Source organism: Ctenocephalides felis, unplaced genomic scaffold, assembly GCF_003426905.1.
Source record: "Ctenocephalides felis isolate EL2017-DRISC unplaced genomic scaffold, ASM342690v1 CF-g0.4_SCAFFOLD_00845, whole genome shotgun sequence".
Taxonomy (NCBI): Eukaryota; Metazoa; Arthropoda; class Insecta; order Siphonaptera; family Pulicidae; genus Ctenocephalides; species Ctenocephalides felis.
Window position 1 is genome coordinate 90,185,870 of NW_020536999.1, and position 22,941 is coordinate 90,208,810.

The following is a 22,941-nucleotide window of genomic DNA, read 5'->3' on the forward strand; positions in this document are numbered from 1 at the left end:
AAGTCAAGTGAAGTGCTTACAAAATAGTCATTTAAATGGAAACCAAGAGTGTTTTGTTTATTTGATTTACCAGGAATCAGTCACATCAACCAATTTTGTAGGAGGTCAAGTAAAGTGCTTCTAAAATAGCCATTTAAATGGAGACCAAGAGTGTTTTATTTATTGGATTTACCAGGAGAACAGTCACATCAACCAATTTTGTAGGAAGTCAAGTGAAGTGCTTACAAAATAGTCATTTAAATTGGAGACCAAGAGTGTTTAGATTATTTGATTTACCAGGACACGGTCAACATTTAACAGTCACATCAACCAATTTTGTAGGAAGTCAAGTAAAGTGCTTCTAAAATAATCATTTAAATAGAGACCAAGAGTGTATTGTTTATTTGATTCACCGGGAAAACAGTCGCATCTACCAACTTTGTAGGAAGTCAAGTGAAATGCTTACAAAATAGTCATTTAATCGGAAACCAAGAGTGTTTTGTTTATTTAATTTACCAGGATATCAGTCACATCAACCAATTTTGTAGGAGGTCAAGTAAAGTGCTTTTAAAATAGCCATTTAAATGGAGACCAAGAGTGTTTTATTTATTGGATTTACCAGGAGAAACGTCACATCAACCAATTTTGTAGAAAGTCAAGTGAAGTGCTTACAAAATAGTCATTTAAATGGAGAATAAGAGTGTTTATTTTATATGATTCACCAGATGAACCAATTCCATTTATTATGATTTACCAGTCACATCAACCAATTTTGTAGGAAGTCAAGTGAAGTGCTTACAAAATAGTCATTTAAATGTAAACCAAGAGTGTTTTGTTTATTTGATCTACCAGTATAACAGTCACATCAACCAATTTTGCAGAAAGTCAGGTGAAGTGCTTACAAAATAGTCATTTAAATGGAAACCAAGAGTGTTTTGTTTATTTGATTCACCGGGAGAACAATCACATCTACCAATTTTGTAGAGAGTCAGGTGACGTGTTTACAAAATATCCATTTAGATGGAGACCAATTGACCAAATGCAGGAGATTCTAAGCTTGTAAAAGAGTTCTATGCTTGGAGATGATAAATGGTAGGAAGGATGCTACAATCGAAGAAGATGCAAGATGCTTTAGTTTAGTCATTGATTTGTTTGATAAATATTATTCAACTAACTAGAAAATCGAACCTGCTAATCATATCAAATTTGAATATCACGGCAAGATTTCAACATAACAAAACCAGAATGCTGGAATTGCTATCAAAACCCGAAAAATGCCAATGGTAATCCAGTAAAAATAGAATCAGATGATCGGTATTAGTATTTCAAAGCAAAAACAACAAATTGGATTAAAGTGCACAGCCATAGTAAAAATTGAATCTAAATTCTAAATGCTATTTATATTTCACCGAATGGTGCAAATTCTTGCCATACAGCCACTATCCACATCCACAAGAATTGAAGTGAAGTGAAGTAATTGATTATTATGAGACTCTGATTCTTGCAAGAGATTCTGAGGTGAATTTCTCATTACTTCGGCATTACTCTTAAAGACAAATGTGGCTTGGAGCTGACAAATAGTAGAAAAAATCCTACAATCGAAAAAGATGCAAAATGCTTTAATTTTGTCATTGATTTATTTGATAAATATCAGTGAACTAATTAACTAGAACCTGCTGTAACTGCCTGATGGAATTGCTATCAAAATCAGAAAAATGTCAGTGTTAATCCACTAGAAATAGAATTAGATGATCGACAAAAAACTGGATTAAAGTTCACAGCTATATATATACAAACAACCACAATAAAAATTGATTAAAAGAAATTGATTCAGAGTGCTATTACCAAATTTCTGAAATTGATTCTGAATATATTATCAAATTGTGCAAAATTTTGCCATACAGCCTCTATCCACATCCACAAGATGTAAACAGTGAAGAAATTGATTATTATGAGTCTCCGATGCTTGCAGGAGATTTTAACGTGATTTTCTCATTATCTCGGCATTTATCTTAAAGACAAATGTGGCTTGGAGCTGATAAATGGCAGAAAGGATTCTACAATTGAAGAAGATGCAAGATGCTTATCAGTCATCTAACTAACCAGATAATTGAACTTGCTGTAATCATATCAAATTTTGTGATTGAATTAAAAGCTGGAATTGCTATCAGAATCAGAAAAATGTCAATCTTAATCCACTAGAAATAGAATCAGATGATAGGTATTAGTATTTCAAAGCAGAAACAACAAATTGGATTAAAGTGCACAGCCATAGTAAAAATTGAATCTAAATTCTAAATGCTATTTATATTTCACCGAATGGTGCAAAATTTTGCCATACAGCGATTATCCACATCCACAATACATAATCAGTAAAGAAATTGATTATTATGAGTCTCTGATCCTTGCTGGAGATTCTCATTACCTCGGCATTAATCCTAAATACAAATGTGGCTTTGTGATGATAAATAGTAGGAAAGATCCTACAATTGAAGAAGATGCAAAATGCTTTGATTAGTATAATCTAATCCAGTCTCCTTTCAAAGATCAAAAATTAAAAGATGCCAGTAATAAAATAAATGTGGCTTTGAGATGATAAATGGTAGGAAGGTTCCTATAATCAAAGAAGATGCAAGATGCTTTAATAAGCATAATATAACCCATTCTCCATTTAAAAATAAAAAGTTAAAAGATGCCATTAAGTGTGAATTGCTACTGAAAAAATGTTAATGAAGTTAACAAGCGTTAAAGAAGCAAAAATATAGCTTTCTTCGAGTGGAGAAATTGATTATTATGAGTCTCTGATCCTTGCAAGAGATTCTAATGTAAATTTTTCATTACCTCAGCATTAATCATAAATACAAATGTGACTTAGAGATGATAAATGGTAGGGGAAGAATCCTGCAATCGAAGAAGATGCTTTAGTTAGCATAATCTAACCCATTCTCCATTCAAAAATTTAAACTTAAAAGATGCCATCATATGAGAATTATTACTAAAGCAATGTTAATAAAGTTAACAAGCATTAAAGAAGCAAAAGTATATGTTTCTTTGAGTGGAAAAATTGTTTATTGTGAGTCTCTGATCCTTGCAAGAGATTCTGAAGTGAATTTCTCATTACCTCGGCATTAATCTTAAAGACAAATGTGGCTTGGAGATGAATTGTTAGAAGAATCCTACAATCGAAGAAGACGCAAGATGCATGCTTTAATTGGCATAATCAAAGGCATTCTTCTATTCAAAAAACAAAAATTAACAGATGTTAGAAATAAAACAATAGTGGCTTTGAGATGACAAAATGTAGGAAGGATCCTACAATCAAAGAAGATGCAAGATGCATGCTTTAGTTATCATAATGCCATTGATTGTGAATTGTTACTAAAGCAATATGAGCAAAGTTAACACAAAAAGTATAACTTTTTTTGAGCAGAAAAACTCCAATGGTCCTTCACCATCATCCTCATCATGTTCTTAGAAATAATGAAGAATGAGGTTATAAAAATGCAGAAATAATGAACAAGCAGAAAATGAGAGAAATGGAAAAAGTATTCGCTCATGATACTATATATATATATATATATATATATATATATATATATATATATATATATATATATATATAGCCATATTTTCATGATTTAATAATACTTGAAATATTGCTAAAATCCTTCAGCCACCAAAAAACTATTAAAAGCTATTCAAATCATCATTTTAATAAAATATTTGTTAATATGTTCATTTTATTTTATAGCCCAAAAAGTAGCTCCAAAAATCTTAAAAACATAGCCATAATAGTATCTATAAAACACTAGGTAATTATTACCATAAAATTAAATATAATGCAGAGTATAATTGAAAATAGAATTGAATTTATACACTTGTGGAAACAATATGTACAAGTCACAAAAAACATGTTACAAGCATTGTGCAAATTTATATTAAAGCCTCACCTTATACATGCATCATTTAAATACCATTGAACAAATTCCAAAGCTTCTTTTATCCCCAAAATATGAAAATCACTACAACAGCACCCGGTGCAAATGTTTCAAAAGGAATCACCTCGAAATGTCAAATCGGAAGACATAACCAAACTCATATATTAAATTATCCTGAACATATGAAAACCACAACTGCTTTATATCAATTATTACATTATTTTTAACACCAAAACAAGTGTTTTGTATGAGATTTATCTAAAATAATCAGAAATGTCATAACGACTCATAACCGAGCTGTCGAGACTTTGTTTTACCAAGTAAGAAAATATTAAGATAAAGGGCTCACCTGTTATGTAAAAATTTGGCCGGATTGAATAATAAATAATTTAAAATGCTAACTATTGTATAAAACTATCACAACACTTTCAATTAAAATTTTGGTTTGCCATTAATTCGTGAGACTTGAGATTTGAGAGCCCTTGGTTAAATACATCAGAGCGAGGTACCAACATCAAGGGAAGTAAGTAACAAGAGTTTTTTTTGAAAATTTTGGAAAATTATACGACAAACAGGTTTTTTTCAATTTATTGACTATTTTAGTAATTAATTCTTTCTTGAACTAACGTTTTAAACATTTTTTATTCACCTTGTGATAATAAATAGTTTGATAATGTTGGTAGCAATGTTGCATGGATGATTTATTATTAACTTCTCGATACTCGAACTGTCAACATTTAAAACTGCCACCAAAAAATTCTTGTAACGAATTTTAATTGTAAATTAATTTGAAAAGGATTTAAAATTTAATTTCAAAAGGACTCAATAATTGTTGCTAAATTAATACTAAAGATATTACAATCACAAAACAAAAGATTTTGTTCTTTTATAATTAATTAGGTAAATACAGTTTTTTTGGAAATTTTCTAACTATGGGCATTAGCTACAATTAAATAATCGCAAACAAAAACATGAAATACACATTTTAAATATATAGATAACTTACTAAATATATAAAATAACTAGTGGTGTATGGCATCGTGCCTTTAGGTGAGTTGCTGGATAGAAATATTGAATGTTTTCAAATAGATTATTATGAGCACTGAAACGGATTCAAAATTTAATTACAAAAGGACTCAATAATTGTTGCTAAATTAATACTAAAGATATTACAATCGCAAAACAAAAGATTTTGTTCTTTTATAATAAGATTTTGTTCTTTTATAATTAATTGGGTAAGTACAGTTTTTTTGGAAATTTTCTAACTATGAGCGTTAGCTACAATTAAGTAAATGCAAACAAAAACATGAAATACACATTTAAAATATATAGATAACTTATTAAATATATAAAATAACTAGTGGTGTATGGCATCATGCCTTTAGGTGAGTTGCTGGAAAGAAATATTTAAAGAATATTAAATGTTTTCAAATAGATTATTATGAGCACTGAAACTTTCATTATTTGTATTTTATAGACCAAATATAAAAGCTTATAAATTGGACGATGACGCTTATATATGTTTACATGAAAAGTAAATATATTTACTTTTCATTTTTTGTTTATAAACAAAACTTTTTCAAGTGGAGTTAACACGAAGGATCTTGCCTGATATTTCTAAGTATTATATAAACTGAATTTGCAAAGTTAAAATTATTCAATATGTAAGCTTTTCATTTTCAAGCTAGAATTAAAATAAAAATCCAAATAATCATCGATATTCAAAATTTTTTTTACAAGTTTAAGTTTTTACTTAAACTAGCTCAATTTATCAATAAAGCCTTTTGTTAGTTCTTTTATTTTTATATTTACATTGATACACAAGCAAATACTTTACAAATATTTCGCACCTTATACAACAGAGGTGCAGGAAGAATGGTTGTGCAACTAGATTTATCTTTTCCACTTTACAAATGGTTTAGCAAATGCAAAAATGTTTGTGGGTGAGACATAAACACTTGGTCGCAGCCATTAAATATTGAAAATTTACATAATATTGTGTAAGCAGAAGTTGTATTTGGCAGCTGGGCATTACGTTGAACTGTTGAAGATTTCATTAAAAATCCTAGTGGTGGTGTTGAGCACCCTTTTGAGATTGCTGGTGCTGCTGTTGAAGATTTTGTTGGCATCTGTAGCTGCTGTTGAAGATTTTGTTGGCATCTGTTGTTGCTTTTTTGAAAAATTCCTCTAAGCTGCATACTCTGATATGGTAGTGACTCTGGAAATGGATATAGATTATTTTTATATAATAACATAAACATATAATAATAATATATAATATTGCAAGAAAGTTCACCCACTGCAATGCATGGCACATATTTATATGCATTGCAAGTTGAAACAGATTTTGAGTGCTCCAAATTCAATTGGCATATTTGTATATTCAAATACTTGATATATTATTACTCATTACTCATTACATTATTACATATTACTTTTTAATTATTGAAGCAAAATCCAAAACTGAGATTTCAAAAACTGTGTGAAAAGATTTACAGCTTTGCCATAGGTTCGTAATGGTACCCAGTTTCCTTTCAAGAACTTATATCTTTAGATTTAAATACACATTTTTTTCAACTCCACATTAAAAAATAATAAAATAAAAAAAATTCATCTAAAAATTAAAAGAAGTTGTTTAGAGGTGAACCACCCTTAATCAAAATAAGTTTTTTGAAGTTAAATTTAAGTTTCTCCATAAAACCAAACAAACTCTTGAGGCAGTGGCTTCCAACCTTTTTGTATCGGCTCCCCTGCCACCATTTTTATACAAAAAATTGATTTATCGCACCCCCCCCTTAATTTTTTTTCAACTATTAAATTTCATAAATACTTAATTATCAGACTACAATTTAATATAAGAAAATAATTAATTCTCTTTTTACAATATATATGAATTTTTATTTATTTTGGAAATAGTTGTGGGGGCACCCTCCACAGATTAGAAACCATGGACATGGACTTAAGTGTGTGAAAATAGATATCTGATTCTCAGTTATAATACTGAAAATGATTAAAAAATGTAATAAAAATCTGCCAAACCGTTGTAGAAGAGTGTTACTACATATTTGTATTTACAAACTAACTTTCCATAGTATAAGTTATTTGTATTTGTATTTGAGGTTTTGTATTTTGGCTTACTTGAAAATATTTTTTTTGGAATGGAATGACTTCCATAAATCTTCAAATTTTGAAATTTGAATCTTTAACAGCAGCAGGTTTAACAAAATGTCTAACAGCAATTCTAATTACGCATATGCTTCTTGCAAATATTCAAAAGGCTGTGTCTGATTATGTCCATAATACTTCTTGACATTGGCTAAACTATTTGCAACATGTAAAAAAATACTCCGATTGAAATAAAAACCATTGTTCCAGCATCTTGATTATATAATGTGCGAAATAATTCAAAAGCATTTGCATGTGTGTCAATCTAAAATACAAAAAAATAATAATGCTAATAATAATAATAAAAGCCTTCATTGTTTATTAAATATTTATTTCACTTACATATTTCCACAAGCCAACTACAGCAAAAGTTGAACTTAATTTTACTAATATATATAACTAACAGTTGTTCTGATGACTTGTTAAATTTTTCCTGGAAATCTTCCTTCCTCAATTTGGGTGTTCCAATTCTCGACCCATTCCATGGGGCAAATGCTTGTAAAAACATTTTTGAAATAATCGCAAGGAGCATATCCATCACCTCTAACTTTTTTGCAACGATGAAAATCAAGGAAACTCTGGTAACAGTATTTAGTTTGATTCTGGTTTGGGAATCTGGGATCGAAAGGTGCTGTTTTTAAGTCTTCTGGCTTCATTGGTGGAGACATCTTGAGCTGATGATAAAGCAGTCTTTTCAGAACTGGTGAAGAAATTGATCAATGTGGCAGTGTGGTCCTTGCAGGAAAATTTCTTTACCTGAAACATTAACCATAAAAATTACTGTGGATTAAAAGATAAGTAAGAATGATCTAATGAGAACGGATGCAACAAATATTGAAAAAATAGAACTAATAAAATCTTGAATCTCACTTTACTTATAATTGAGCTAATTATAAATGTTTATCTCTTTAGCTAAAAGATGCCACCAATTTTCATTTTTGAAGTAAAACTTCTTTAGGCGCGACTAGGAAGTAAATCTGTAAAAATGCAACGAAAGGCTGTTACACCCAAACTGTTCATCAATCGCTCGCGATGAGATCATTTCTATACGGGTCGATTGTGATTGGTCGTCGTGAAATTTATATTTTTTATTTAATTATAGCGAAGAAGAAGATCTCATTGGAGTTCTTCTTAGCCATCACTCTCAAATATTGTCAATTTAGCTTATAAGAATTCTTATGTATTTCTGATTGCTGAATAAATCAGAGTTAAAATTTGTAAAAAAAAATTATAGTGAAAAAATAAAACAAATAAAAGATTTGTGCCGTGTACTAAATGTAAGTTTATTGGAATAATTTCTATTTTATTCGTAGTTTCCATAAATCTTTAAAATTATTAAAATAGAAAATATTTTTATAGACAAGACAGATATTACAGCTGCTCAAAGAATGAGACTGTATCGCCAGTGAAAAACTAAAACAAAACAAGCAATCAATGAATGTATGTTAATTTTAATTACATGAAATAATGGATATAGAAAATATTTTTATAGGCAAGACAGATATTACAGCTGCTCAAAAAATAAGACTATCGCCAGCAAAAAAGTAATAAAAAAAAACAAGCAGTCAATGAATGTATGTTAATTTTAATATGAAATTTAATAGTTTAAAAAAAATAAGGGAGGGTGCGATAAATCCAATTTTTGTATGAAAATGGTGGCAGGGGAGCCGATACAAAAAGGTTGGAAGCCACTGCCTCAAGGGTTTGTTTGGTTTTATGGAGAAACTTATGGGCTTCCGAAAGAAATAAAGATGACCAAGGAAGAGAATCAATTTATAATCAAGTTAGAAGAATATTATAAAAAAAATCTAAATAAATTAGACCAAAGCATTAATGTAAGAATGAATATACATATGATTGAATTATAGAATAAATGATAAAATGTTGTAATGACCATATCAAATGTAGAAAATATATATAGTCCTGTTATTTAATTAGGCAAGAATCGGGGAATTTGAGACACCCAGTTGTAAGTCTGTAAATATGTGTATATTGACACCCTAAAGTTGTCTCAAAACCTACATTTGGTATTGACACCCTGCCATATGTAAGTTTTGAGACAACTTTAGAGTGTCAATATAGGCAAGACTGTATTGCCAGCAAAAAAGAAATAAAAAAAACAAGCAGTCAATGAATGTATGTTGATTTTAATTTTAATATGAAATTGTATGTTAATTTTAATTACATCAAGTAATGGATTATTTATTATTTATAAAAATTAGGACAAAATATGGGAGAAAACGACTGAATGAATAAAATGAAAGATTTTCAACCATTTAGGCACATTACACGACGAAAATAAATAGGTGATTCAATGATATTTCATTGATTCATTTTACTGATCCTGAATATGAAGTATAACAAATTTGCATATTTTTATAAATAATGAAGAATGGTCTGATGGATCTGATATTCAGATTTATTACTCTAAAGAAGTTACTATAGTTTGTTGTAACATTTATATGATATACTTCATAATGGACATCTATGCAATTTATTTATTGCAAGTGTTAATGAAATTACTTAAGATTGTTGCAATTCCACTGTGTGAACGAATATTATAGAATTTATTAATCAGCAATTACTTCATTTCTCTATTGAAGGTTTATTTCTAAATGCTAATTACAATGACAAACCGATCATGTCATATTTGAAGTACGACTTTAATTACATTATTTTAATGCTATTATAAATATGTTATTCATAATTTCTTGTTTAAAGATCTATAAATAAAAACTACTAATGAAATGATAAAAGAAAGGAGCAAAAAATACCACAAAGAATTACCGGGTCACCCAAACAAATATTTAAAAGAATTAAGCGAGGAATCTTCCATTTGAAAATTGAAAAAAAGATGGCTATACAATCTTAAATAAAATGTCAAAACATAAAAAAGGAGATCTCATATGAGATAATCTCTGAAATGTATTTACACCCAGCATATTGTCTTAAAAAATTTATATTATTTTGATTGGCAATAAATCTATGCAAATTAAAAAAAAAAACTTGTATAAATATGTATGTTAGGCATTGAAAAATGTGTGCATTACGAGTGTTACCATATTACTAATGAACATTATTCAAAATTGTTATTTGATGTATTTATTTTTACTCAAATGCCATTGTGGACAATAGCAAAAAAGTTTTTCTTCAATCTATGAGCATTCTTTTTTTTTTAATAAAGAGATGTTTATGATGCTAACAAGCCTCGAAGAAACAACATGAGTTGACAAAATATCAATGTCTACCCCGCACTACTTTGATTTTCACATCAAAAAGTATTACAGTAGAACCACGATTAACCAAACTAATTGTTGTTGATAGGCATCCGAATAATCCAATGTATGAAGAATAATGATGTGTATTTATCAAAAGTAACAAATACATACATAGATATCAACAAAAATCAATGTTTAATAAGAAATTAACATTTCCTTATGTATGTACATATATATTTTCTTAGATTATATCACATGCATATACTAAACTGCAGCATAAATCGTGCAAAAATTCGAATTGTAAGTATATACATACATATAAATTAGTCACAAATAACTGAGGTCCGGATAATCAAGGTTCTACTGTACTTCATAATGGAAATCTATGCAATTTATTTATTGATAGTGAAATTATTCAAGATTGTTATATTACAGTTATCCACTGTGTGAACGAATATACTAAAATTTATTAATCAGCAATTACTTAATTTTTCTAATGAAGGTTCATTTCTAAATGCTAATTACAATGACAAACCGATCATGTCATATTTGAAGTATGACTTTAATTACATTATTGTTTTTAAATATTATACATATTTTTAATGCTATTATAAATAAATAATTTATAATTTACCATTATATAAATGTGTATAATGGTTGACACTAATAAATGTGTGCATCATGAGTGTTACCGTATTACTAATAAACATTATTCAAAATTGTTATTTGATGTATTTATTTTTACTTAAACGCCATCGTAGACAATAGCAAAAAAGTTTTACTTCAATCTATGAGCTTTCTTTTTTAATAAAGCAATGTTTATGAAATAAACAAGCCTCGAAGAAACAACATGTGTTGACTAAATATTGATGTCTACCTTCTATTACTTTGATCGAAAAGTATTACTTCTTCTGCTCAAGGGCCCCAAGTACTAAAATTTTTTTTTTTTAAGGTAAACAAAAAACTATTTGAACTTCAACTTATATATACACAATTTAAATACCATTGAACAAGTTTCAAAGCTTCTTTTAACCCCAGAATATAAAAATCAAGTCAAAAGCACCCGGAGCAAATGTTTCACCACAAAATGCCAAATCATAAGATATAACCCAACTCATATATTAAATTAGCCTTACTTTACAAAAACCACAACTGCTTTATATCAATTACTATTACTATATTATTTTTAACACCGAAACGAGCGTTTTATATCAGATTTATCTAAAATAAGCAAAAATGACATAACCACTCATGACCCAGCTGTCAAGACTCTTTTACAAGATAATAACACAAAGGGCTCGACTCACCTGTTATGTGTAAAGTCTGCCGGATGGAATAATAAATAAATTAAAATGCAAACTGTTGTATAAAACTATACGACAGCAGTTTTAATTAAAATTTTGATGTGCCATTAACTTTTGAGACTTGATAGCTCTTGGTTAAGTAATCAGGGTAAGGTACCAACGTCAGAAAAAATAGTCAAGGACAAAAAAGAAGTGCTATAAGTTTTATGAATATTTATTAATGAGTGGATTTATTTTTATGATAAAAGGATTTTTTTCAAATTATTGATAAAAGATTTTTGTCTAACTTTATTAATTTAAAATATATTTTATTTATTTATGATGGCAGTGAAGTTGGTTAAACAATTTTTCATTAAGTTGGTAATGCATATTGAACTTGTCTTTGCACGTTATCTGTCAAACAAAAACAATTTATTAGTGCTAAATAATATATTAGTGCTAAATAATATTTATTTAATTTTTAAAGTGCATAATGTCAGACGCTAGTGATATTGAAAATGAATTCGATTTTGCATCACAATTTAAAAGCAAGTATTTGAATTTATATATAAACATATATGAGTAGTTAAGTAGATATATGAGTAAGTACTTCTAGGGTGATACATCAAAGGATAAAAAACAAAGATTTATAAATTAATCTTTATAATTTAATGTCATCATCAGTGGATCTATAAAGTAAAAATCGTAAAATTGATATAAACTAGGTAACTACGAGGTTTATAACTTGGCATAGAAACTATAGAATAAAAAACATTATAAATATAACAAAACAATATAAATATATATATATATATTGTTAAACATTTTCACAAGATGACCCGACAGACGTTGCCCTGTACCCACGTCTACAATTCAAAAGTTCCAAATTTTTGGAAATTGGGAGCGGGGTGTGAGAACCGAAAGGGGAAAGAGAAACAGAGAAGAAATTTTTTTTTTTTTTTTTATTATTTTTTTTTTTTTAATTTTTTTTAAAGAAGAAATATGACGAACGAAAGATTCTAAAACTGTATAGAATTACTTTTCATGAAATTAATGATGACTTTGTAACTGTCATGTAAGAGATGAGAGGAATTACGTTTGTTGACACAAGAAGTATTAGGGATATAAGTAAAGACTCAACTATCTTTCTAAGGTCACAATTTTTTTCAATGTAAAGGATGGAGGGATTTGACATGTTACAAGTGTGGCTCAAGTTTATCATATGTTCTGAAAGCATCGTTTTGAATTGATTTGGGTTTCTAGAATTATATATATGTTGATTTACCCTCTTGTTTATATAGTGGGAACTTTCACCAATGTAACAACAGTTATTTAATCTTTTTTTAATTCGACGATTGGGCTGCAAAAATATTGCAAATATATATATATCGTATATATATATATATATATATATATATATATATATATATATATATATATATATAATATATAATACTTTAAAACCATACCACAACAACCACTGTACAAAGTTTTTAAAACCAATACTTGTATGTAATGTAATGTAATTATGTAATATTTATTACCTTTTTCTTATTTCCAGAAGCCCAAGCCCAAATAGAATCCAATCTCAAAAGTTCTATTCTCGATTCAAGTCTAGACGGACCAGATTTGATCCCGTTGAAGCTTGATACAGATTGCAAACCAATTACCAAAGAGACAACCACTGTTGAACCTGTCGAATCCCACAATAATAATTATAACGAAGTGATTAGTATAGAGAGTGATTCAGAAGATGTCAAACCGGAACTGCCAAATGGCAGACGATGTACTAGGTATAAATTTAAAGGGTAATAGAAATATTATTTTATTGATATAATGCTTATTTATTGTTTTAGGAACTCAAGATATAGTAGAACAAGCTTTGATGAAGGGTAAGTTTACAGGTTAGTTCAATTGATGAATGAATTGGTGAATTTTAATATATTTGTTTAATTGTAGACTTTTTTTACAAAATGGTGCACGGACGAGAAATGGAACTCAGAGGAAAAGAACAAGAGGTACTACATATAATTTTCAAAGAAAATTAATTTTTAAATTGTTTTATTCGACATTTAAAGGATATGGTATATTTAAAGGATATAAAAATAAATTATTATGCATTTATACTTTTATTAACTTCTCGTAGGGCAAGTTATAGTAATCGCAAAAAAATCGAAAATAAAAATGTTTATATATCTTTACGCTTTAAAAACCTCTGAACATTTTGGCATACCTTAGAAAAAATGGATGTATGTTTGTGTGTGTCAGTATGTGTGTGCGGATACAAAATTTTCGTCGACGATTTCGGGAATACGGATGAAGCGATTTGAATAATTCAAAAAATATTCGATTCGTATTGATAAGGAGACGTGCTGATTAGTTTTTGGCGAAATCAGGTCTAGTCGTTCCTAAGATATGGGGCAAAAAGTGCCAAAAACGGTAACTCAGTTTTTAAGATAACAGAGCGTCCGATTTGAATAATTCAAAAAACATTTTACTTGTATTAACAAGATGAAGAACTGGTCAAATTTTCATGAAGGCAATTCTAGCGGTTTCGAAAATCTAGTAAAAAAGTAAAAAAAATACCATTTGGCGGTCAAAAATGATCATAAGACATATTCACATCAAATTATCAGATATTTTATAGAGATTTTAACAATAAGTATAATAAGTATAAATTGTAAGTACAATAAGTATAAATTGTTAGACGGGCGGCGCTTACGCGCTTCGATATTTCTTCTCTATGCAGTTAAAGCAGTACGATTGCTTTGAAAAAAAGTCCAGAATTTCCAAAATATTTAAAAATAATTTTTTCTTCAAAAAGTCTTTTCTTTCAAAAAGTAAATTTTTGTCAAAAATTTATAGTTTCTCAAAAACCTAATTTTTTTAGAGTAAACTTTTTTCAAAAATGTTAATCTTTTTAAAAAAAAAAATATTTCTGGTACGGGAAGTTCCAGCAATTCGCCTTAAGGCACGAAGCCATGCGGCCCACTAGTTTAATTATTTTTTCATTGAAAAAACACTTTTTATAACTAAACATTTTTTAAATCAAACACTCAACGAATATCATAAAGTACTAATCCTCCCATCCCATGTACCCAAACCGTTGAATAAAATAATTTAAAATTTTAAGACAAGTTGCTGGAACTGCCCAAAAAAAAAAATTCTTGAGAATATTGAAAAAAACTAGTGATGTATGGCATCGTGTCTTAAGAGAAATTGCTGCAACTTCTAATATTTGAATTCAATTTATATAATATTTAGAAATATTAGAAGTTCCAGCAATTTTCCTTAAGGCATGATGCCATACACCACTAGTTTCTTTCAAAGTTCAAATTATTTATTTGAAGTATGTAAGTAATTTTTAGAACTTTAGCTAGAACTAGAATTAAAATCCGAATAATTTTTCGATATTCAAAAAAATTGTAATACAATTTTTTTCCCCAAAAGCAATCGTTTTGTCAACACAAGTAGAAAGTTTTTTGAATAATTCAAATCGGATGCTTAGTTCTCTCAAAAACTTAATTTTTGCACATTTAGCTTCATATCTCCGAAACGGCTGCACCTGCCTTCGCCAAAATCTAATAACTACCTCTGCCCATTATTACAAATTGAATATTTTTTTGATTCATTAAAATCGGATGCTTAGTTCTCTCAAAAACTGTAATTTCTTGCACATTTAGCTCTATATCTCCGAAACGGCTGGACCTGCCTTCGCCAAATTTAATCACCACTTCTCCTTATAATTACGAATTGAATATTTTTGGGATCATTCGAATCGGATACTTCTCTCAGAAACTCGATTTTTATTTTCTGCACTCTTTGCTCCGTATCTCCGAAACGGCTGGACCTGCCTTTGCCAAAAACTAATCTACTTATTATTGAAATCTATATAAAGTATTTTATAATTTGATTTGCATATGCCTTATAATTATTTTTGACCGTCAAATGGCTTTTTTTGAACTCCTAAACTGCTGAACCTGCCTTCCTAAAAATTTAATTAATTTTTTTCATCAATACATAGAGATGTTTTTTCAATCATACAAATAGGACGCTTTGTTCCCTCAAAAACTGAATTGCACTATTTGCCTCGTATTTTCGAAACAGCTGGATCTGCCTTTGCCAAAAACTAATCAGTTGGTCTCCCCAACGATAGAAATCGAATGTTTTCTTGAATCATTCAAATTAGACATATTAGACATTTTCCTGAATCATTCAATGTGTATACACACATTCATACATCAATTCTCTCTAAGGCATGCCAAATAGTATGATCATACATCATTTTTTTTCTAAGATATGGTTCAGAAGGCATTGAGACAAAAAAAAGTATATAAAAATATATAAGTATAAGTAAAAGTATATAAAAATTTCATGCATCTTATGTTTAATATCTATATATATATATATATATATATATATATATTTATTTATTTATTTATTTTACTTATTTATTTCATTTTACCCAGGTGCCAGAAATAAATCTCAAAACAAAGTTCAAGTTGCAAATAACCGTCCAGCCATAACAGTAAGTTCTCGAGTCAAAATCTTTATATCACAATACAATGTAAACTATATTAATTGTATATTTGCAGGTATTCTCAGATTCAGAAGGTGAATGCAACTTAAGTCAATTAGATAAGTCTCAGGAAATCGAAGAAGATTTAAATTACGAACAAACTGTTTTAATCAAATGGATATTTGTGAAAAATTATCGAGTTCCTTTGAGACGGGTAAGAAAAGTTATATAAGAATAATATGTAGTAATAAATAGTGGGGTGTATGGCATCGCGCCTTAAGGCAAATTGCTGGAACTTCCCGTACCGTAACGAAATGTTCGAGGAATACTGAATGTTTTCAAATAGATTATTATAAATATTGTAACATTGTCTAATATTTATAAGAAGTATATAAACTGAACTGCAAATTTAAAATTATTTGTTTAAGTTATATTAGAACTTTAGTCAGAATAAAAATGAAATCTGAATTATTTTCGATATACAAGAATAATAAAAAATACAATTTTTTTTCCAAAATCAATTCGTTTGTTGAGACAAGCAGAAAGTTGTTTGAATCATTTAAATCGGACACTTAGTTCTCTCAAAAACTGCCATTTTTTACATATTTAGCTCCGTATCTTCGAAATGGCTCGGCCTGCCTTTGCCAAAAACTAATAGACGCTTCTCCCAATCATTACTAATTGAATGTTTTTAGATCATTCAAATCGGATACTCCGTTCTCTCAAAAAGTCGATTTCTATTTTCTGCACTCTTTGCTCCGTATCTCCGAAACGGCTGGACCTGCCTTCGCCAAAAACTAATCAGCTCTTTTCCCTATCAATAGGAATCGAATGTTTTTTGAACCATTCAAATCGGTTGATCCGTGCGCCCGAAAACGTGACTGGAAATTTGTATCCATACATACACACACACACACATACACACACATCCATTTTTTCTGAGGTATGCCAAAACGTTCAGAAACTTTCAAAACATCGAGAAATGTAAAAATTTTCAATTTCGATTTTCGGCCCATTACAATAACTTACCCTACGGGAAGTTAATAAATAGCCTGAAGGCAGGTTTATTTATAGTGTAAGAGCTTAAATCAATGATTTTCTTCTCTTGTTTATTATTATCATTATCATTATTAGCATCCTGAAGAAGAAGTTTGTTTTCGCCAGAAAACCAATTTGCTAATTATGTTTTATCAACATTTCAAGTCATGAGACAATTTTTGGAAAAAGTATGTGTAAGGATACGTGAGCCGACCCCTCGTCGACATTTTTTTTAAAAACTATAAAAATTATTTAAAATTGAATTAATCATTATCAGATTAACTTGATATACTTATAAATCACTCATAAATTAATACATTGATTTCTTACTGATTAAGTCTGTTATTTAAACATGTGTGGAAGTTCATGCAACTTACCTTAATGGCAAAGTGGCACTTACAAGTAGTAATTCTATGCATTTCCTCTCCAAACTTGTGCTTCCATGCTACATCATAAATCAACTGCATTCTTCTTCTACCTAGTCCTTGTAGTCCTTCTATGTTACCTTCAACGACGTCGTCCAGAAGGCATTCTTTTGGATTTGGATTTTGGAATATGGATCCAATCCAGTATCCTTTTCTTTTCGTGATCATCAGTAGAGTTCTTCCTTCTTAGTTAACTAGTAATATAATACAGCACATTTATTTGTTTCTTTAATGATTTTTTATTTTTAGTTTCAAAAACTCACTTTTTTGCAAAAAGAATTGGCAACTTTTGAAAATGTCAAAGCTGATGGTATCAAATTATTGTTGAATGGAAAAGAATTGGATCCCAATGAGTGTTTGCATTCTTTAAACATCACACCAAAGGACATCATAGGTAAGGGAGAAACAAAGCGGTGGTAACAAGATTTATACTCAAATAATTTCCATTACCTTTCCGTTTCCAGATGCAATACCGGTAGCTGAATACTGCACATCAATGACAAGTACTGTTAGCAGCACCCCTTCTTCAAACTCATTGTTAAAATTCAAAATTCAGATCAAGAACGAGAAGAGACCATTGTTTGTTGAAATCAAACCTTCAGATACCTTCAAGGTTCTCTTTGGCAAAGTTAGCGAAGAAGTGGGCAATGTTCCATTGAGCAAGATGCGTTTTAAATTTGATGGAGACTTGTTGGACGCCAAAAAGACTGCGGATGAACAAGATCTGGAAGGGGGAGAGTGCTTGGATTTGGAAATTATTGACAGATAAGAAGGATGATTGTGATATGAAAGTGTTGATTCTGTAAAAGTAATAAGATGGCCATATATATATAATATTTTTTAGATTTATTTGATATTTTTTTTGAAGAATATAACTTTTTTCAATAAATTTTATATATACATCACTGTTTAATATTGAGTTTTTCTTATAAATTAGTCATTTTATTAAAATTGGAATTGAACTAGTGGGGTGTATGGCATCGTGCCCTAAGGCAAATTGCTGGAACTACCCATACCGTAATGAAATGTTTGAAGAATACTGAATGTTTTCAAATAGATTATTATAAATATTGTAACATTGTCTAATATTTATAAGATTTATATAAATTGAATTTCAAAGTTAAAATTATTTGTTTAAAGTATATTAGAACTTTAGTCAAAATTAAAAATAAAATCTCAATTATTTTCGATATACAAAAAAAAAGATACAATTTTTTTTTTCAAAAATCAATTATTTTGTTAAAACAAGCTGAAAGTTCTTTGAATCATTTAAGTTGGGCGCTTAGTTCTCTCAAAAACTGCCATTTTTTTGCACATTTAGCTCTATATCTTCGAAATGGCTGGGCCTGCCATTGCCAAAAACTAATAATCACTTCTCCCTATCATTACTAATTGAATGTTTTTTAGATCATTCAAATCGGCTGGACCTGCCTTTGCCAAAAACTAATCAGCACATCTCCCTATCAATAGGTTTCGAATGTTTTTTGAACCATTCAAATCGCTTGATCCGTGCGCCCGAAAACGTGGACGAAGAATTGTATCCATACATACATACACACACACATCCATTTTTTTCTGAGGTATGCCAAAACGTTCAGAAACCTTTAAAACGTAAACATATGCAAAAATTTTCAATTTCGATTTTCGGCCCATTACAATAACTTACCCTACGGGAAGTTAAAAAGTATATTTTTTTCAAATGATAAAGATTTATAATACAACTGCTTATCTTATGCCTATAATATTTTAGTATGTTACATCAGACTATGAACTCTATTGTAGTACAAAATTATTAAATTTTGAAATTATAAGGTTCTAGAGCCTCCCCCTAATGGCTGTTTTCGTGGGGACAAGAGCCAAAATTTTTATAAAATAATTGAGGACTTTATGTTTGGCTCTAACAAATCGTTTTCAGTTAATTTGTACCAAATAGTAATTGCATACAAAGTCATATTTGATACAACAATCTATTGCAAATATTTTATTTAATTATTTGTGTTTACAAAAATATTAGAATTTCTGCAAAACAAAATGTTAATAAGAATCGTGAATTATTGTGTCATGGAATTTTAAAAAATGATGATTTTAGAAGAAATATTATATAAACATTATATAGCCACACAATATGAGTAATATAATTATTAAAGAGCAACAGATAGATTGAAGTTTTAGTCGGCATTATACCCAAGCAGTATTGAGTCTGACATACCCAGACAAATGACCTAGTTTGTTATGCAGAGACGCATTTTCTTCACCAATAAAAAAAAACACACACACAAATATGCTTCTTTCAAATTTGGTGTCATTCGATTCAGAATGACCTGAAACGTCGAAAAAACAGAATTAGCAAATAAGATATTTTTGCAAAAACAAACTTCTTCTGAAAGTTTAAAATAGGAAGTGGTTGAAATTGGTTTTTTAGTCAACTCATATTATTCTTCCAAGACAAATTTTAATGCTTACGATATATATAAATTTGTGAGACTCGAACATGCCGCCACGTTTTGGAAAAACAATGGGAAATTAATTTGCATGAATTTTCAACATTGCTTCATGTAGTTATGGTATTATGGTAAAGTTATAATAAAAATGTATAATAATGATTAAGATTAATTAGTTATAATAGTATGTAAAAATGCTTGATTTCTGCATTTATTTTTACATTTAAAAGTCTTGTGATTGTTTATGAATTCACTATTGATTATATTGTCTTTTGGTTATACTCACAAAATTGTTTTAAGGAGCTTATGAAAGAATAGTTCATTGTTCATCACCTTTTCTATTATTGTCTATTGATAACACGCGCAGTTTTATTATTACCAGTCTTAAGGAAAATAGTTTATACATCGGTTTAAAATTATATTAATAATAATCTATTTGAAAATTGATCAAATTAGGGGTAATCTTCCAGTACAATTTTCATTTTCAGAAAATATACAACATTTTTGACTATATATAACAACTATACAACATTATACATACTAATATAACATTTATTATAAAAACACAAATATATCTTCTAGTATCACATATCGAGTATCAAATATCTTCTAGAATCACATAACATAATTAAAATTAAGAATCATACTTCTCTTTGATACAAAATAATGAAAATAATTAAAGTTTTAAATAATTAATAATTGAAGTGTTAAATGAAAAATTATACTACCCTCAATGGTAAGAAATAATAGTAGTAAACATTTATACTTCAGACTCATTCGGATTCTGCATCGACACTTCAATACCAGAGTCTGAAACATCACCTGTAAGAAAAATAAAACTGCTTGAATGCAATTGAATAAAGAATGTTTTATATATTTATCCATATTACTCTTGTAACTTTATGGGAGTGGCATTTTGACTAAACTAAAGTTGCATGAATTCATTTTGAATGTGCAAATATTCGACATGATCAATATCTAATAATTTATGACTCATTAATGATTTTATAATTACTGTTAGTGCACCTTCAGGATCAAGAATGTTTTCATTAATTTTTTTATCTTTACACAATAACGTTTAACTCATAATAAAACATGATGTTGTAAGTTACCAAATGAGAAGTATGTTTAGACAAGAATTCATATCATTTTTTCACTTATATTACTCGATGTTACGTAACATCAACGTTGTTTTCACGTATTGACGTTCACTTATCATTAAAACATACCTAAACGTCTCCGTTTAGGTTCAGTGCCCAACGGTTTCTCTATAATTTCGGGCCTTCCAGGTGGTGTTCTCCTGGACAAAACTTCGCCAGCAGCTGCATCTTCTAGACCAAGAAGGAAATTATTATTATCTTTATCTTTACACTAATGTTACATATGTTACGTGGCGGTTACGTATTTATTACACAATAATTCAATTAATATAAAAATATCCTTATGTACTACTAAGGGGGCGTCCATTAATCACGTGAGGTTTCTAGGGGGAGGGGGGGGGGGTTTGACGAAAAATCAAGAAATATCACGTGGAGAGAGAGGGGTATTGTAAGATATCACGTGTATTTATTTTGTAACTTTCCGTAGGGTAAGTTATGGTAATGGGTCGAAAATCGAAATTGAAAATTTTTACATTTCTCGACGTTTTGAAGGTTTCTGAACATTTTGGCATACCTCAGAAAAAATGGATGTGTGTGTGTATATGTATGTATGTATGGATACAATTTTTCGTCCACGTTTTCGGGCGCACGGATCAACCGATTTGAATGGTTCAAAAAACATTCGATTCCTATTGTTAAGGAGATGTGCTGATTAGTTTTGGCAAAGGCAGGTCCAGCCGTTTCGAAGATACGGAGAGCAAAGAGTGCAGAAAATAGAAATCGAGTTTTTGAGAGAACGGAGCATCCGATTTGAATGTTCTAAAATACATTCAATTAGTAATGATTGGGAGAGAAGTGACATTAGTTTTTGGCAATGGCAGGCCCAGCCATTTCGAAGATACAGAGCTAAATGTACAAAAAATGGCTGTTTTTGAGAGAACTAAGCGTCCAATTTAAATGAATCAAAGAACTTTCAGCTTGTTTTAAAAAATATATTGATTTTGGAAAAAAAATTGTATTTTTTTCTGTATATAGAAAATAATTCAGATTTTATTGTCAATTCTGACTAAAGTTCTAATATACTTTAAACAAATAATTTCAACTTTGCAATTCAGTTTATATAATTCTCATAAATATTAGACAATGTTACAATACTTATAATAATCGATTTGAAAACATTCAGTATTCCTCGAACATTTCGTTACGGTACGGGAAGTTCCAGAAATTGCCTTAAGGCACGAGGCCATACACCACACTAGTTAACTTTTTTTTGAAAAAGTTACAAAAATGTTCAAAAAAAATTCAAATATGTTAGTTTTTCACGAAACTAAAAATACACGTGATGTTTGGTGGGAAAGAGGGGGGTAATTTTGATATCACCTGTATCACCAATGGGGAGGGGGGAGTCCAAAAACCTTAAAAAACTCGCTCACGTATTAATGGAAGCCCCCGCTGTCTAGTTGCTCTATATTTAGGGATCTCTGGGATGTTTCGAGGGCAAGGGGAGTTCACAAACAAAATTAAAATGTTTCGTAACATTTTGATGTTCAATTAATATTAAAACATACCTGAATATCTCAGCTTGATTCTCTTCCCGGCTGCTCTATGTAAATGACGACTGGAATGTTGTAGCAGGAATGGTTTCATCAGCTGCATCTTCTGGAATAAGAAAAAAACTTACTATTCTTTATCATTCACATATATAACAACTGAGGGGCGTCCATTAATCACGTGAGCGAGTTTTTAAGGATTTTTTAACCCCCTCCCTCCCCTTGGTGATCCATGGTGATATTCAAAATTAACCCCCTCCCCCCAAACATTACGTGTATTTTCAG

The 22,941-nt window shown here is 29.4% G+C and overlaps 2 protein-coding genes across 5 annotated transcripts; one reads left to right on the forward strand and one right to left on the reverse strand.

Annotated features, from left to right (window-relative positions):
* Positions 1 to 7,160: 7,160 nt before the first annotated feature.
* On the reverse strand, positions 7,161 to 11,775 carry LOC113373523 (cytochrome c oxidase subunit 6B2-like). 4 transcript variants are annotated; one of them, XR_003366914.1, is made up of 3 exons: positions 11,437 to 11,546; positions 7,425 to 7,838; positions 7,161 to 7,347 (listed from the first exon to the last, which is right to left on the reverse strand). XR_003366914.1 is itself a non-coding variant. In XM_026613821.1 (2 exons), exon 2 carries the CDS (start codon positions 7,748 to 7,750, stop codon positions 7,505 to 7,507), a length of 246 nt encoding a protein of 81 aa, XP_026469606.1. In that variant the 5' UTR covers positions 7,751 to 7,838; positions 11,608 to 11,775; the 3' UTR covers positions 7,396 to 7,504. The 4 variants fall into 4 exon arrangements, 1 of the variants encoding a protein (XP_026469606.1); XR_003366913.1 differs by lacking the exon at positions 11,437 to 11,546 and adding an exon at positions 11,178 to 11,199; XR_003366912.1 differs by lacking the exon at positions 11,437 to 11,546 and adding an exon at positions 11,608 to 11,775 and having other exon boundaries at positions 7,165 to 7,347.
* Positions 11,776 to 12,000: 225 nt separating this feature from the next.
* Positions 12,001 to 18,370, forward strand: LOC113373511 (uncharacterized protein CG4449-like). Its single transcript, XM_026613808.1, has 8 exons — positions 12,001 to 12,131; positions 13,145 to 13,376; positions 13,440 to 13,475; positions 13,543 to 13,601; positions 16,053 to 16,111; positions 16,179 to 16,316; positions 17,815 to 17,959; positions 18,030 to 18,370. Exons 1-8 carry the CDS (start codon positions 12,077 to 12,079, stop codon positions 18,332 to 18,334), a joined length of 1,029 nt encoding a protein of 342 aa, XP_026469593.1. The 5' UTR covers positions 12,001 to 12,076; the 3' UTR covers positions 18,335 to 18,370.
* Positions 18,371 to 22,941: the final 4,571 nt, after the last annotated feature.